General features: G+C 39.3%; 1 protein-coding gene across 4 annotated transcripts in view; it reads left to right on the top strand.

Annotated features, from left to right (window-relative positions):
- The first annotated feature begins 8,177 nt into the window (after positions 1-8,177).
- The window catches only part of SLC25A26 (solute carrier family 25 member 26), a 148,241-nt gene continuing 139,035 nt past the window's right edge, over positions 8,178-17,383 (top strand). For 2 of the 4 annotated variants that reach the window (XM_033131664.1, XM_033131665.1), the window contains exon 1: positions 8,178-8,471. In XM_033131664.1, coding sequence (XP_032987555.1) covers positions 8,439-8,471 — 33 coding nt within the window. In that variant the 5' untranslated portion in view covers positions 8,178-8,438. The remainder of the gene's footprint in view (positions 8,472-17,383) is intronic. The other 2 variants (XM_033131668.1, XM_033131667.1) reach the window with 2 other exon arrangements.

Consider the following 17,383-nt stretch of genomic DNA (forward strand, 5'->3'; position numbering starts at 1 on the left):
TAATTTCTTTACTCAGTGTAACTGTCCAGATGAACTGGAAATGAGGATATGGAATCAGGAGAAGGTTTTTAATGACTTAATCATAACCATTAAATTATGAGTTTTTGAAGGCCTAAACCATAGTTTTTACAGAGAGAAAGGAGAGAAGAAGAGAGGTATCTCTGAAGGGTCAGGTAATGGTTTAGTATCAAGGATAAATAAGAAATTGTATCAGAGGCAGGCTTGTTAATGTGGCAGGTTGGAAGAAACATGGAACCACGATAAAAAATAAAGTTAGGAGGGTAAGATGTTTATAAAGAAAAAAGACTATATGGACATGTAGTTGGTGCTCCCCACTGGCTGATGGAATTAATTTGAAGAAGAATAAAAGTTCTTATTTGTGCTTATCCAGAAGATGTGGTTTAATAGTGGACATTTTTGTTTTCATTTCCTATAATGAGAAGATCATGAACCCCGTTTATGTCTTCCCATTATTTCCTGTACCACAAAGTAAAACTAACTCAATTTGCCCTTGAATATAGCAATAGTCAGTGGCTGAGAAAAATCATTTGTTGTCGTCATCTGTGTCAGGTAAGTGTCACAAGGGTGACCTATAATTATCTATTGCCACTTTGACAGACGAGAACAATTATAGCAAGGGCATCTCTGTGTTGTAGTTCAATGTGACAGGCTTGCCAACCTGACGGGCAGTAAATACACAATGCACAAGGTTTTGGGGTAATTTCTACATGCAATAGAGCAGAGATATTTGTCAGAGAATGTAAAAACTATGGTAGCTGAGCAAATTTCATCCCGATTATTTTTATATATGTCTTAGAAATCAAGTTAGAGCTTTATCTTGGGTCAAAACCCAATTATGGCAGATAATTGATTCACTGTTTGTCAAATCTGGGCAGGTTTATATCAACTTGCTCAGTTAGAGATAGATCAGCAATAAAAGTATCATATGATGATACTGCCATAGCAGTAGTAATTGTTAGAAATGGCCAATAATGCAAACAGAAAACAGAAAGATCATTTTTAATGTGCATCAAAATAACCAGTCATCATACAGATTTTTTTCTATGCATTTATAAATTATATATGGCCTCTAAGATTGTCTTCCACTGATCCTTGCTGCCTTGTATTTATGCCTTTGTGTCATTCTCTACCCTTGAGTGTGGGCCGGCAAAAAGGATGGGATGTCATCTCAGAGAACACGTTACAGATATCTGTGGCTTCCATCTTTGGTATTCTCTCTCACTCTTTCTTGTTTGCTCACTCTGGTGAACGCCATGTTGCAAGCTCCCGTGTGGAGAGGCCCTGCGGCAAGGAATGGAAGGAGGCCTGCAGTCAGTAGACCGTGAAGAAGGAGCGCCTCAGTCAACATTCTGTGAGGAACTGAAACCTGCCAACAACCATGTGAATGATCTTAGAAGTGGATCTCCCCCATTTGAGCCATCAGATGGCACTGCAGCCCCGGTGACAGCATGATTGCAGTCTCATGAGAAGTTTTGAGCCAACCATGCCTATCTAGGCCACATCCAGATTTCAGACGCACAGGAACTCTGAGATGGTAGATGTATGTTGTTTTAAGCTGCCAAGTATTGAGGTAGTTTGCTATGCTGCAATAAATAACATATAAATATACATATTTACTAAAGTTGGATAGCAGTATCTTTTGTCGGCAAATAGAGGACACTAAGCTGGTTTTTAGTATATGTGCTGCCGAACCGAGCACATCAGCTGGGCTTTTAAAGAGAACTGTGGGCAATGTTAAGAAAATGAATGAGGTATAAAGAGGTAGCCAGGACTTAAAACAGTGGGAAGCCATTATCACCCCTAGATTTGAAGAAGAAAGGGAAAGAAGAGATGTTATCAGAGGCCAAGGAGGGGGGAGCCACAGAGGGCTGGCTGTCTTATAGAAGTGTTGTAGAGGGACAAAACACCAGCCCGAATTGGGTCCAAGCAAGGAGGGCAGAGAAGAAATGCCCTGACCTTTTTCTCCTGCCATCCTCAGATTTGTCCAGGACTTTCACAGGCCAAACCCGACTGGAAACCAGAGGACAGTTCCCAGGGGTCTGCTCCCTAGGACAGAGAACAAAGCAGAGAAAGTAGAGAACGTATCTGCTGAAGTATAGAAAGTGAAAAACCAGCATATGCTTATGCTCTTATGCAGCTGTTTTTATGTTTACTATCTTTCTATATCATTAAAGAGTCTTCTACATTATGGTTTTAAATAGCTATATATAGGTAATATAGTCAAATTATCTCAATCACACACCAATTAACATTTTTAGTTGTATAAAAATCCTTCTTTTGCTATGATACACAGTGAAATGAATATCCTTATAGTCATATTTCCATGGACTTTTAAAAATAGTTCCTTAGAGGAGAGGCCAGTTGGCTCAGTTGGTTGGAGTGCGAGCTCTTAACAAGGTTGCCAGTTCAATTCCCACATGGGATGGTGGCCTGCGCCGCCTGCAACTAAAGATTGAAAACAGAAACTGGACTTGGAGCTGAGCTGCGCCTTCCACAACTAGATTGAAGGACAACGACTTGGAGCTGATGGGCCCTAGAGAAACACACTTTTCCCCAATAAAAATTTTTAAATAATAAAATCAAAATCAAAATAATTCCTTAGAACACAAAGTAAGAAGTAGCATGGTTGAGGACAAAGGACACTTTTTAGGATTTTGAACCATCTTGCCATATTGCTCAGAAAAATTGACCCTCCCACCAGAAAAAAAATCTGCCTATTTGGTTTAAAAAATATGCTTTATTGTTGTTTCAATTTCATTTTGGTGTTACTAATGAATTTAAAATATTTTTCACATGCTCATTAGCTTCTTATATTTCTTTGTGAGCTTTGCCCATTTTTTATTGGTATTATTTCTTATTGATTCATAAGGGCTATTCAGTATTAAGAATTCAATGGCATATACTGCAAATATTTTTTCCAGTTTTCAGAAAAAATTTTATGCACAGAACCTATTTCTTTACCTCAAGAATATTAAAATGTTTGCCTTTTCCTTCCAGTATTTTAATAGTTTGTGTCAAGTAAGGATTTTAATCCATTTGGAATTATTTTTGCAGGTAAAGTGAAAACAGGATTGACACATTAATTGCTTCTAAATGGTTATATCCCAAAACTGTTTATTGAAAGGACTATCTTTTTTCCTCACTGCTTTGAAATGGAAACACAGAGTCACATGACAAGTATACCCTTGATCCTATTACTTAAAGAAAAACTGTTCTTTAAAACAAGCTTTTTACATTTCATTTGACTTCCTTCCCATTATATATAATTGCTATCCTTTGCAGATGGGTTAAAATACTTTCATGAATATCATTATTAAAAATGATTCTGTTACTTTTATTTCCAGTAAAGTTCAGTAACAGGAGCTTGGAACTGGGCCTAGTCCTGGGTGAAGATTATGTCCTTCATTTCCCCTAATCTAGGTCTAACTTGTTTTTTGATGTGTGTTTTTGACCTCCTGCTAATTTTCATAAATACTATTAAGATTTTAGAACTTGTTTAAAAGTAAACTTGGCTTACAGTGGTAGATTTAACTGAGGAACACAATATTATTAGTATGATTTTACGTGTTTAATGCAAGTCAGTGCTTGCCTCATTTCCTATATCTTTTAAAAATCAAACGTTTGAGGACATGACTGTCTGCAATGTGGTAACAATGACAATGCATTGAAATATTCCATTTCAAAGTCATGCACAAATAGTAATTATCTTCCTGTTAGTATTTCATGAAAAGGAGGCCCCAGGTCATGTTTGTAATATCTAAAGGGCTTCCAGTGGCATGGCATCATGGGATATCTGATGAAGGTGTTACCTTTGTACAGAGGAGAGAATATAACATGTCTTCTTTATTCTGCACAGCTCCTGATGACTGGTATCCTTCACGTTACTAGAAAATGGCATCAACACAATTTCTCCTTACAGAGTTAAAGACAATCATTGAATTGAAGGGGAAAAGAGTTTCTCCTTAATTTTTAAAGAAATGTTTTTATAGAAGTGCTTTTACTCTTTTTTTTAATTGGGGAATATTGGGGAACAGTGTTCTTCTCCAGGGCCCATCAGCTCCAAGTCGTTGTCCTTCAATCTAATTGTGGAGGGTGCAGCTCACCTCCAAGTCCAGTTGCTGTTTTCAATCTTTAGTTGCAGGGGGTGCAGCCCATCATTCCATGTGGGAATTGAACCTGCAACCTTGTTGAGAGCTGGCGCTCTAAGCAACTGAGCCATCCGGCAGCCCAGTTTTTCCTTAATTTTAGATCAGAGGAAGTATCTCAAAATTAAAATCAATAGTCTGGTTTAAATTTTATCTAAGGGAAGAGTTGTATCTAAAACTTTTAAGATCATTACTTACTGGAAATAAGATCTGTTTTTTCTTAGGATGGCATAGTAGTATGTATCACAATGTGCTAATGCTCCTTAATAATCACATTCAGAATCTATAACATCAGTAGGAAAATACTGAACAAATTAAATATTTTCTACATACCAGGCACTGGGCTAAGTGCTTTCCATGCATATATCATTCAATCATGACCATCTTGTAGGATAAATACGATTATAAAATTTTAATCAACTTTATTGAAGCATAATTTCAATATAGGAAAATGTGTCCATTTAAATTGTGCAATTCAAAGAAGTTTGGTAAATGTATACACCTGAGCAACTGCCACCACAATAATGATACAGAGTATCTGTCACTTCTTTTGTGCTCCCTTTGCAATCCCACCCCAGTACTTTGCCCCCACCCCAGACCCCTGGAAACCACTGATATGATTTGTCACTATAGTTTTGTCTTTTCTAGAAGTTGATATAAATGGAATCACAAAGTATGTAGTTTTTTCTTTTTTAGTCTGTTTTTTCCCCACTTTTAGCATAGGGCTCTGAGATTAATCCATGTTGTTACATGTGTCAGTAATTAATTTCTTTTTATTGCTGAGTAATATTCCATTGTATGGATACACCACAAATATTTATCCATTCACCAGTTGATGGAACATGTAGTTTGTTTTCAGTTTTTGCCAATCATGGATAAAGCTATTTTTAACAATAATGTAAAAGTGTTTGTGTGGACACATTTTCATTTCCCTTGGGCAAATACCTAAGAGGTGCATTGGAAAGCTGGGGATAAAAAAGGAAGCATTTGGGGAAGATTTAATGATGGGGAAAATTAAAAGATAATAAAAACACATATAAAAATATAAGAGGGTCATTGGTTTCTATAGTTGTTGTACCGTATTACATTCCCAACAGCAATGCCTGAGAGTTCCAGTTGCTCTTCATTTTTTCCAACAACCCTGGTCTTTTTGATCTTTTTATTGTAGCCATTCTAGTGAGTACATAGTTGTACGAGGTATAATAAAAAAATACGGTGAATGTTTAAATAAAAAAGTTATTACAGTAAAAGACACATTGTCATTAATCCCCCTCAAAATACTCCCCCTCACTTCAAACACATTTATCCCATCATTCTTTCCACTTTCTGAAGCAGTTCTGGAAATCCTCTTTCGTGAGTGTCTTTAGTCGTCGATGCCTTGATGTCCTGAATCATTTTGACTTTGGAGAAGCGCCAGAAGTCGCACGGTGCCTGATCTGGTGAATAAGGTGGATGAGGACACACTGTAATGTTTTTATTTGACAGAAATTGCTGTATACCAGAAGAGCTGTGTGACATGGAGCGTTGTCATGATGGAGGACGAAGTAGAGACACTCACAAAAGAGGACTTCCAGAACTGCTTCAGAAAGTGGCAAGAATGATGCAATAAGTGTGTTCGAAGTGAGGGGGAGTATTTTGAGGGGATTAATGGCAATGTGTCTTTTACTGTAATAATTTTTTGTATTTAAACATTCACTGTATCTTTTGATCACACCTCGTAACTCACTGTGGTTTTCACCTGCATTTCTGTGATGTGGTAGCCAGTTTCCAATATGGCACCCAGTGATCCTTATCTCCTGGAATTCATGCTTTGTGTAGTCCAATCCCATAATGAATAGGGATGATCTGTGTAACCAATAGGCTATTGCAGGAATGACAACTGAGTAACATCTGAGGTCAGGTCATAAAAGACATTGTAGTTTTTGTCTTGTTCTTTCTTAGATCACTCCCTCTGGGGAAAACTAGCTGACATACCATGAGGGCACTCAAGCAACCCTATGGCGAGGTTTATATGGTGAGGAACTGAGGCCACCTGCCAATAGCTAGCACTAATTTCCCAGTCATGGGAGTGAGCGTTTTGTAAGTGGATCTTCCATTCTCAACCAAGTCTTTGGATACAGCCCTCGCCAATGCTGTGACTGCAACTTCATGAGAGAGACCCCGAGACTGCACCATTCAGCTAAGCCACTCTCAGATTCCTGACCCACAGAATCAGGTGTAAGGTAATAAAAGTTTATTGTTGTTCTAAATTTTGGTGTAGTTTGTTACTCAGCATTAGATAACCAATACAGATTTTGGTACTTGAAATGGGGTGTTACTGTAACAAACATCTAAACTGTGGGAGTGGCTTTGACATCGGTAGTAGATGAAAGATGGAAGGACTTTGAAGGGAGTTTTAGTGAAAGCCTATTGATAGAACCTTAATGACCTCTGAGGAGGTTACCAGCAAGGTCTTATGGGAAAGTATGGTAGGCAGAATTCTAAGATGGCTCTCAAGATTCCTGCACTCTAATGTTTATGTTTTGCATTATTGCTTCACTTGTGTGTGACCAGAATCTGTTAGTATGATATAAATGCCATGATTATGTGTATTACATGGCAAAAGGTATTTTGCAGATTTAATTAAGGTATCTAATCATTTGACTTGAGTTAATCAAAAGGAGTGCTATCCTGGGTGGGCCTGAACTAACCCTTACAAGGAGCAAACAACAGCATAACAGATTCTCCTTCTGGCTTTGAGGGAGTGAACTAGCATGTTAGAGATGGCCTTTGGAGGGTGCCATATGACAAACAGGAGAGAATCTGTGTCTTGCAGGCAGCACAGGGAGAGGTATTCTTGGTAGAAGGAACATGGGTAAAATGAGGAGGCTTGAAAGTGTACAGTCTGTGAGTTGTCCAGCCAGTGGGAAGAGTGACAAGAGACAGCTTCTGAGAAGTTGAATACCATGCTAAGGAGCTGGACTGTCTCACATGGGCATGAAAAAAGTGTCATTTACAACAGGGAAGTGACATTACCATCATCTCTAGAGAGCACCTCCTATGAGCCAGGAACTAAGTTAACGTGCATGTATTGTCACAATCCGTAATAGTACCAAAGAAGTTACAAGGGAGGAAACTCAATCTTAGAGAAGTTATGCCCTAACGTAGTAGGTGATAGCTCAGAATTTAAAACACTAAAGGCATTCTGCTAATCATTTCTAGATCATCTCATCTAGAAGAGAGTAAAGATTCTAGCAGTGTCATGAAAGACAGATTGAAGAAGGGCAGACAAGGAACCTGCTAAGGCTTTTGAAAGGGTTTTCAGGAAAGACGATGAAGGCACATAGTAAAATTGCAAGCCTGGCTTTCCTATGTTCTCTGTGGCTTTGGGTTGGCTACTGAACCTCTTGGAGCATCAGGACCCTCTGTAAAAGGAGGATGGCAATGGTGCTGACCTTACAAGATGGTTGTATTAAATGAGAAACTGTGTCTATCATCTATCACCATGTCTGAGATGCAGTTGTCTCTTAATGTATGGAAACATAGAAGGTATTTAATACATGTAAAGGTAGGTCCACTCCAGGAACTTTTATTAAGTACTTAATAAAGTGGTCTTCGCGGTGTATACTGGTACCACAGTGAAGAAGACGAGCGAATAAATAATTGAATAAATAATTTAAAGTGCAATAACTGCCAGTAAGGAGAAGAGGAGGATGCTAATTTTTAGCTCCAGTATGGAAATTTTTGAAGTGTTTTCTATATCTTCAATAATCTTCTGATATTGAGTCTGTTTTATAGTAATTGAGACAAAATTTTTACAGATAAAACCAAGAGATACACCAAAAACAAATAATTGATTAGAAACCACAATCCTCGCCCCCGAAACTAGTCCTACTCCTTCATGACCCCGCCCTACACTATAGCCACGCCTCCTCGGCTTACACTTTATCTCCACCCAGCTCTCGGTCAAGGGCTCCCGGCTCCTGGATCTCAGCCGAAGCTTATTTGCTCGCGAGAGTTCCTCCTTCCAGCGGAATCACAGGCTGCTGCAGGAAACGGAGGCAGAGCAGAGTCGCGAGATTTCGCTCGTTCACCTCCCGCAGACCCCGCCCCTCCTCGGAGCTCCTGGCAGTTTTCTTGGTTGCACGTGTAGTTGTTGTAGTTCGTTCTCACGTGACCACGGAAGTGTAGGCACCTCAGGCCCCGCCTCAAAAATGGCGGCGCCCAGTGCATGGGTCCACGACCCTCCTCGGTTCAGTTTCGAATTGTAACCTTGAAGGTGTCTGCTGGGCCATGGACGGACCTGGGTTTACGGCCTCGCTGGTGGTGAGTGCGGGGCGGTAGAGTGGGGCGCTCGGGGTGCCGGAGTCCGGCACTGGTGCCTGTGGGAACGTCTCTGCACTAGCAATTTCTTCCGGTTTTGCGCGCTGGACTGTATCAGGTCACCTGGTCACCAGGTCTGGGGCTCCAGCGCGGGACTCCTGGGATGCCTTCGGGTGTCCTCTCAAGGCCGTATGTTGAGACCAGAAAGAGACGGGGGACTCGGGAGTACTTGACTCATTGTCTTCCGCACGAAGACAGTTTCTCCATAAAGAAAAAAAAAGCTTCAATTAATATAACTACACTCTGGAGAACTTGGGAATTAAGAAAATATATGTAAGAAAGCAAGAACTGCTTACTTAAATTACTCAGAGCCCTCCTGTCCCAGACTATGGTTGTCATTTTGCGGTATCTTTTTTCAGTTTCGGAAAATGACATATCCATTCATTCCTTCAGTATATAATTAGTCTACTTATTCTGCTTTCAGGCATTCTGCTAGGTTTTGGGTATGTTGATGTAGGGACCTGGCCCACAGTCAGATGAGTAGCAGGCAGCCAAGGTCTCCTCGCTTCTTTCTTTCCTCACCGAATGTGCTTTGTTTGCTGTACCTATATAATCGTGCTGCTTCTCTGCCTGAGTGCAAAGGGCTCTGGCCAGCCGCCACCAGAGACTCTCTCCCAATAAACCCATGTCCCACACTTAGCCACCTGGTGTGTTCTTTGGGCTTGTGGGCTTTCCGGCACAAATCTTGGAACAACTTGGACTCAGTGGGAACAACTGATGAGCAGAAATAGCTGTGCTATAGAACCATAAGACAGGAGTGCTTACTTCCTTAGAAAACCACAAGAATCAACACTTTTTAACATAAAAAAGGAAAAAAAAATCCTTCAACAAATAGTTTGAAACCTCTCTTGCAGTATAGGCACTGGATAAGACAGGGATTGGCTTGCTGTGGGGGAGTGGACAGAAGCAGACTAACTTTTAAAAAGCTTCTCACCAAAATTGGAGGCCCAGAGGAATTTTTTCATTTAATTATCAAATGTTTATTGTTGTAGGCATTGGAGATAGCATGGGGAACAAAATAGACCTGCCCACGTGGGTCAGGTGGTGCAGACAGAATAGTAAAATGACTGTTAAAATAAATGGCATGAGGGCTAGCTGTTTCAGAGTGTTATGGAAAGTGTTAGGGAAGGGGCACCTTAGCCAGACTTGTGGGATGATGGTTTTCAATCTAGATTTGTTGAGACGTGCGTAAGCTAGGTTTTAGAGATGCATGCAAAGAACTAGGGTACCACTTTCAAGTTTTCCTGTCTAGCTGGTGAGCTAGCAGTAGTACTTTTGACAATTAACATTGTTGTGCTGTGAACTGGGATAAGCTCTTTACATACATCATCTCATTTCATTCTGTCAGACAATTGAAGTCGTATTCTGGTTTTCCAGTTGAGATAACTGAGGCACAAAGAGGTTAGATAACCTGTCCAGAATCACACAGGTGAGATCCATTTTATGTGTGTAAGTGTTGGAGGTCAGATTCCAACCCAGACTTTGTAACATGGGATTCCATGCTCTTAACTGCTCCCGGATACTGTATCTGAAGTCAGTAGCAGTTGCTAAAAATAGGTGAGAGCCAAATTAATAAAAGAATAATGGTTTAAAAAAATTTTAAAGTGTGGTACACATGCAGGAAGGTATACTTTTTTTCAGTGTAGTTACCAAGGGTAAAATTGGGATCAGTGGGTATAAGTTTCAAGGAAGTTAGATTTCATTCCAGCTAAAAACAAATCATTTTATTAATTCAGCACACAGTTTATCTGCCATGAATTCTGCCCACTGGGCACTGTGATTACCCTTGGAGATACAGTGGCAAACAAGCCAAACCCAAAGGATAAGTACTCTGAAAGAAATGAACTGAGGTGGGATAGAGAGAGAATGATATTGGAGAACCTACGTTAGATGGACTAACCAAGGAAACTGAGGAGGTAACATTTAAGCTAAGACCTAAAAGACAGGAAGGAGCAAGACATTTTGATGTGAAGAGGGGAAAGTTTAGAGCGAGCAGCACATGAGAAAACCCTTAGATGGAAAAGTTTAGAATGTTTAAGTGGTGGCTGAGGCCTACTGGGTAAGAGTAATATGGCAGGGGATGGTATTGGAGAGGCAGACAAAACCAGCTGAGGTGAATCTTTGGGGGTCATGGATAGGAATTTGGATTCTTTTTGAAGCATAACGGAAGCCATTAGAAGGTTTTGTTATCAAAGTGTAGAAATGGAGTGGCCACTTTTCAAGGTTGGCAGCATCTTTGAGACAGGCTGAGCGCGCCTGCGGAAGTACTGTTTTGCTTACTATCGTGTTAGCAGAGCCTGACCTTTGGTAGGCATTCGACACTATTTGTTGAGTGAATGAATGAAAGGTAGGCCTAGATGATTGCTGAAGTCTTGGAAATAGGATTCTAAGGGTTAAAGGAGATAACCTCAAATATGCAGTGCAGAGCCTGGCATGTAGCAGATACTTAAATGTTCCCCTCCTAAATCTTCATGAGCGTCATTGAAGGGCTATAGGTTTGAATAAGGGGAGAGCCTCTGGGATATTGTCAGTTTTCATTTGGACCTTACGCTTACATGGTGGAAAGTTTGCGAACTTAATTGCCAGACCTTTTCGTAGAGTGGGCTATTTAGGAAACAAAACAAAACAGAACAAAACAAACCTCAAAGAGTCCATTGACTGGTGCATGCTTTTAGGAATGTAGTTTGGAATAAATATTAGCAACCTAAAGATGTCCATAACATTTAACGCAGGGAAGATAATCGGAAGCCACTTAAATATAAAATAAAAGGAATGGTTAGGTAAGCGATGATAGATGCATTTCATGGACTATTCAGCGACCCTTCAACTAGTGCTTGTGAAGTGCATGTGCTTTAACAACATGGAGAATGCTTATGAGTATAAAAAAGAAAAAAATAGAACACAGTACACGTGTACATATGTTCATGCCTAATTAAAACTATGTAAAAATATTATTCCATTCATTTTAAAAAAAGCATTGATATGAAATAATTTTGATAGTAGCATTACAGATAGTAGTTCCAACTGCTGCAATATTGCGAGTGCAGGCACACCATGGAGATATTGTGGTTTCATTTCCAGACCACTGTAATCAAGTGAGTATCGCAATAAAGTGAGTCTTAATTTTTGCTGGTGGAGGTCTTGCCTTCCGTTTATAAAAAAATGCAACACCTGTGAAGTGCAATAAAGCAAAGTTAAATAAAATGAGATATGCCTGTACCTTTTTCCTTCTGGTTCTTCTAATACAAAAAAGTACTTTGCATTTTAAAAAATAGCACATCCTTTATCACATGCCTGACGCTTCTCTCTCTCACTTTCAGTACTTAACTATTTCACTGAGTTTGTAGTTCATGTATTCACCTGGCTTGTTCTGAATGAAACCAAAAACATCCCTGCTGCAGTTACTTTTAACCAGACTTAAGTTATAGGTGAAAGAACTTCGGCAAGTGTGGGTGCTATGCAGTGTAAAGTACGGGCAATCCTTTGCATGGTAGTGTGGGGCTGTACAAATGAATGTGCAAGTAGAAATCATGCTGTGGGGACAGAGTCTCAGAGAGCAGTTTCCAGGCTCTCGGCCTGATGTGTAAAGGTGCTGGCTCAGTTATTAGATGGCCATCAGCTGTGATCAGATGGCCATCCGCTGTGGCTGGATGGCCATAAGCTATTACTGGTTCGCCATTAGCCGCTACTATAACTGCCATGGCTTCGCTGGCAAGGGGCTTGGTTGGTTGGTTGGTTGGCTGGCTGGCTGGCTGGCAAAGAAGCAGACAGCAAGATTGCGGATCGTGTGGCTCCTGCTTCCTGTGTCTCCAACCCAGCCACCAGCGAGACTATAGTGGTATGACTCCCCTATGTATGGCTCCGTTGTAGTTCCTTTTTGGCCTTACCATATCCTGCGTTCTTGTGAGGGGAGTGGGCGCTGAGACTCTGCATGACACATGCAGTGGTCTTAATGATGAGAAAAATGATAATTTAATGAGCTTTAAGAATTCTTGTTGGTGTTAAAAAGTAAAATCTTACTGTTGATTTTAAAAAAGTATAGTGAAATGAAAAAATAGTAAAACTAGTATTTAGTACATTGTAATTTAAAACATTGGAAACATTAAGAATGTATTTCTTTGTAAAAAATGTATCAAAAATAATTTGAACAGTACTTGTCTTCTAGTCCTATAATTTACAGAATAAGCATCTTTTTTAGGCCTTGGCAAATGTCATACAAGGTCTAACAAGTTTGTGAACTTGTTGCAACAATGTTGCTAACCTTTTTGATTACCAGAGGGATTATTCATTATGAAGTTGTACCAACTGGACAGTTAACCAAGTTTACTATTTGGAAGTGCTGAGAAGGCTGTGTGAAAAAGTTAGACGACCTGAACTTGTCGCCAATAATTCATGGCTCTTGCATCATGAAAATGTACTAGCTCACATGTGACTGTCTGTGAGGGAGTTTTTAGGCAGTAAACAAATATCTGTGTTGGAACACCCTCCCTACTCACCTGATCTGGCCCCAATGACTTCTTTTTTACTTGAAGATAAAGGAAATGTTGAAAGGAAGACATTTTGATGACATTCAGGACATCAAGGGTAATACGATGACAGCTCTGATGGCCATTCCAGAAAAAGAGTTCCAAATTTACTTTGAAGGGTGGACTAGGCATTGGCTTCGGTGCATAGTTTCCTAAGGGGAGTACTTTGAAGTTGACCGTAGTGATACTCAGCAATGAGGTACGTAGCACATTTTCTGGGATGAGTTCGCGAACTTAATTGTCTGAACTTGTATACTGCTTTCTAACTTTGGATCAACTTCCAACATTTTATCCTATGTACTTTCAATGTTGTGAAATATCTGCAAGAGTTCCTTTAATGTGAAGATTTTTGCTGGCATAACTTCCTCTGGGACGACTTCATCCTTTTTGTCCCAACCACTTTCCTCCTTATGTTGATAAGGTTGCCTTCACTAATTTCCTCTGGCTGCATATCTAGTCTCTCACATGACAGAAATGTCAGTATTCCCATAGCCAGCTATTCTATAACACCATTTATGTTTGACTTGAATTTCACTTTCATTGTTACCACTTTTCATTTATTTGCTGCGCTTTTATCTTTGTTGGCCAATTCCCTCTTTTGATTGCCATTTTTGTAAAATGTCCCTATGATAACTGTAATTTGAACCATGGTGTTGGAGGGCTTATGCTACTTGTGGTAGGTAACAGAAATTCCTGTGTGAGTACTGTGCAAGGTTCAAGGACTGCTTGTCTTGTGTTTTTTTCCCCCTTTTGAGGTGGTTCTGAAAAAGCTTTTTCATAATACGCATGTTGTGCCTTGCCACTGGATCTGCCCTTATGCTGAGAACTGGATCTGCCCTTATGCTGAAGAAGGGGTCTTGAAGGGAAGGGCATGGGTAGTTGCTAGGGCTTCTTAGATGGGTTGAGAAAATAGAAGAAAAAATAAGAACGAAGTATTGGACCTCCTTTAAGGGAAATTTTCGGTGTTCTTTGCCCCAAATCTTTCTTTCTGGAAGGTAGCCTCCTAGTTTTCAATCTGGAGTAAAGGGAAGTTAGTGTCTGATAATGAAGCGTTATTTACAAATCTGTAAGGAATTGGGATTGATACTTCATGTTCTCAAGGTTGCTTTGTGTAATTTGTTTCCTCTTGGCATTAAAGTCAAAATGAGCAGGTCTTTTTTTTGCTTGCTTTCGTGTTGAGCCGGCAGTCAGCTAGACACAAGTATACGAATTCTGAATTTTGATCAGTCAGTGGCGCATGTGGTGCACCCTTGGAGACCCCCGGTCATCTAGGATCACAGTTGAGAGGCGCTGCTGTGATGGAGTCATTTCTTTTGCATCTCAAGTACCAGAAGATGGGACTACCTTTCCTTTCTTATTTTTCTTTCAGTATAAGAGGGGGGTATTGGGAAAGTTTTAGTATGTGATAATTTAGGAGGAGATCACTTGTGAATATGCTTTTGTTTCCACTTCCAAAACAAACACTATATGTGCAAACATAAATTTTAAATACTAAATTTTTTATGATACAGACATAATTTCAGTAACATTAATGAAATGCCAAGTAGAAGAAAGGCAAAAGTGTACCCACAGTTTTTCCACCTCCACAAATCTGGTATCTTTTAACCTGTTTAACCAGACTTTTGTTAGCTTTGGCTTTCGTACCTCAAAAGGGAAGAGTGCCTCAAAGCTACGGTTGCTGCCCTCATGGGTTTACAGTCATGTAGGAGCAGACGCTAAACAGAAATAAAAATTAACTATGTGATTGCAAATGGTGGTAAAAACTAACCATTTACTGACCATTTTAACATGTACTTATGCAGTTTTTTCTTATCCGCTCATATCATTACAATTTTGTAGTCAGCGTTTTTTGGTATTCTTTTTAAAAATTAACCCATAAATTCAAATCCAAGGGTCATAAATAAATTTGAACACTAGTATTTCTCAAGTTTTTGAAGTCGACGCTGAATTGTTCCTGCCATGCATTGCATGATGTGGCTTCTGTTATGTCTGTGGGTGATTCTTGTCCAGGGAGCAGAATCTGAGGAGAGCTTTAACTTCATTATTGCTAATGAAAGACTTGAACTTACAGATTTTATATGTGACTTGATTAAGTTTAATATATGAATGTAATCTTTAGTATTTGGTAAACTACATGTCAGTTTTGCATGGTTTTTAATATTGACATGTCAGAAATACGGCAGGCTTTGAAGTATTTCTAGTTGCATAATACTAAAAATAACTCATATTTATTGATAATTGATTAAGGATGGACATTTTGCTAAGCGTGTAACAGGCTCATGTAATTGTATTTCTCATTTGATGTCACTCAATTCTCAAACACGCTATGAAGTATAGGTACTATTTTTCCCATTTCATACATGAAGAAATATAGGCTGAGGGAGGTTAAATAGCTTTCCTAAGGAGACCTAGTTGAGATCGAAGCCAAGTGTGTCTGTCTGATGCCAAAGTTGTGGTCTTAGGCAATATTTAATCTGAAAGAATTTCTGGAGAAATGGAAGAAGACTCAAGTAAAATTCTAGAACTATTGGATTCTTGAGAATAGCCTCACTGAACAAAACTGAACCTACAGTCTTTTCCATTGGGAGGTGATGATAAGCAGAGGATTTCTGGAGAAATTACTGTGAATATACCACAAAGCTGTGGGTATAGTTGTGGAATGTTAATAAGTACAGCAGCAGACAGATAACACTGGCTTTCGCTGTCACAGTGCAGTGACAAACCACAACAGAGACAACTAAACAGTGACTTAATGCAGTTTTTCTTCTGAACACTTAATTTTTTTTATAAAGCGTTTGCTTATCACTCATAGTTCCATCTGATTCAAACCAACAAACAAGGCAGAAGCCCTGCTTCGCACGAGGTGCTGGATTAGATTAGATATTTAGGACGGCAAAGGTCCTGGCTTCCACTCTGAAGGATCTTGATGTCAGATATCCTCGTTAGTACCCAAAGAGAAATATAAACAAAGTTAAATGAGGGGGTCAAGGAAGTAGCATTTAACTCGGGGAGATTGAGAAGGGCATTAGGAAGGACGTGGCGTTTTTTCACAGCCTTAACAATGAGGAGGATTTTGGCGTGCGTGCATGCACGGCGGCGTTGGTGGCAGGGAGCAAGTGGTCTGCTGGCTGTGTAGACAGGAGACAAGGGTATAGTAACTGGCATTCTGTTGAGAGAAAGCCTAAGCAGGAGCACAGAAATGAGAAGTTTCTGACATGTTGGGAAACAGAATAGTCAGATTGGATGATGCTCAAGGTTTGTTAGATTGTGAAATGAAGCTGGACAGGTAGTTTAGAATCCCCGGGTCCAGGTTCTACAGTTACCCCTTACTGAGTGCGTCCTACATTCCAGTTGCAGTGAATTTGGAGTTTTTTTTGATGGGAGAGTATTTTGAATAGCTTTTGCTTTTTTATGTTTGTAATACTCATTACAAAACTTGAACAATACAAAAATTAACAAGATAGTAAAAATACTCATCTTGAATCTTTCCACAAAGGTAATCACTTTTAGCAATTTAGTGTGTATGCTTCCAGACTTCTAAGTATGCATATATAAATAGATACATATTTCTTTGAAAGGTGGGATTATAAAGCCTACAGTGCTCTATAGCTTATTTGGTTAATTTACTACTGTAACAAGTTTCTGTACCAGTGAGTTCAGATGACCTCTTTCTTTTAAAGACTGTTTACCAATTCATCACTTGGATATAAGAATTTTTCCAGCAAGACCCCTAGGATAGACTTTTAGGTTATTTCCAGTTTTTTACTGTTACAAACTGTTTACAAATGAGGTAGTAAACATTCTAATATATTTATGCATTTATTTCTGTGGGAGAAATATTTAGAAATAGCTGGATCAGGGTTTTTTAATTTAACATTTTAATTTTGCTACATTGCCCTTCAATAGATTATAATAATTTGTTTTCCTTCATAGTGCCCATTACTAGTCTTCATGTTTTTAACCTTTTCAATTTTATTGGGAAAATGTTTTAATTTGTTTTTATTTGACCATTAATGATGGGGAAGCATATTTTCATAATTTTGTTGGCCATTTACATTTTCCTTTTGGGAATTGCTTCGTCCCGTGTTTTGCAATTTTCAAAAATTGGATGTACTTTTTTTAGGTTGACTTGTAGTACCCTCTAAAATATGGGTAGCAGCCCTTCATTATAGTTATTAATTCATTCATTCTTCAAATAGTTGAGTGTCTATAGTGTACTGGTGCTGAGAACATTGGTGAACAAAACAGGTATGGGTCTTACAGTCTAGTGCGACATACAGACAATGGTTAGATGCTCAGTTATAGAATTAAAATTGTGATCAGCATGTG

This window comes from Rhinolophus ferrumequinum, chromosome 17 (genome assembly GCF_004115265.2).
Source record: "Rhinolophus ferrumequinum isolate MPI-CBG mRhiFer1 chromosome 17, mRhiFer1_v1.p, whole genome shotgun sequence".
NCBI classification, from domain to species: domain Eukaryota; kingdom Metazoa; phylum Chordata; class Mammalia; order Chiroptera; family Rhinolophidae; genus Rhinolophus; species Rhinolophus ferrumequinum.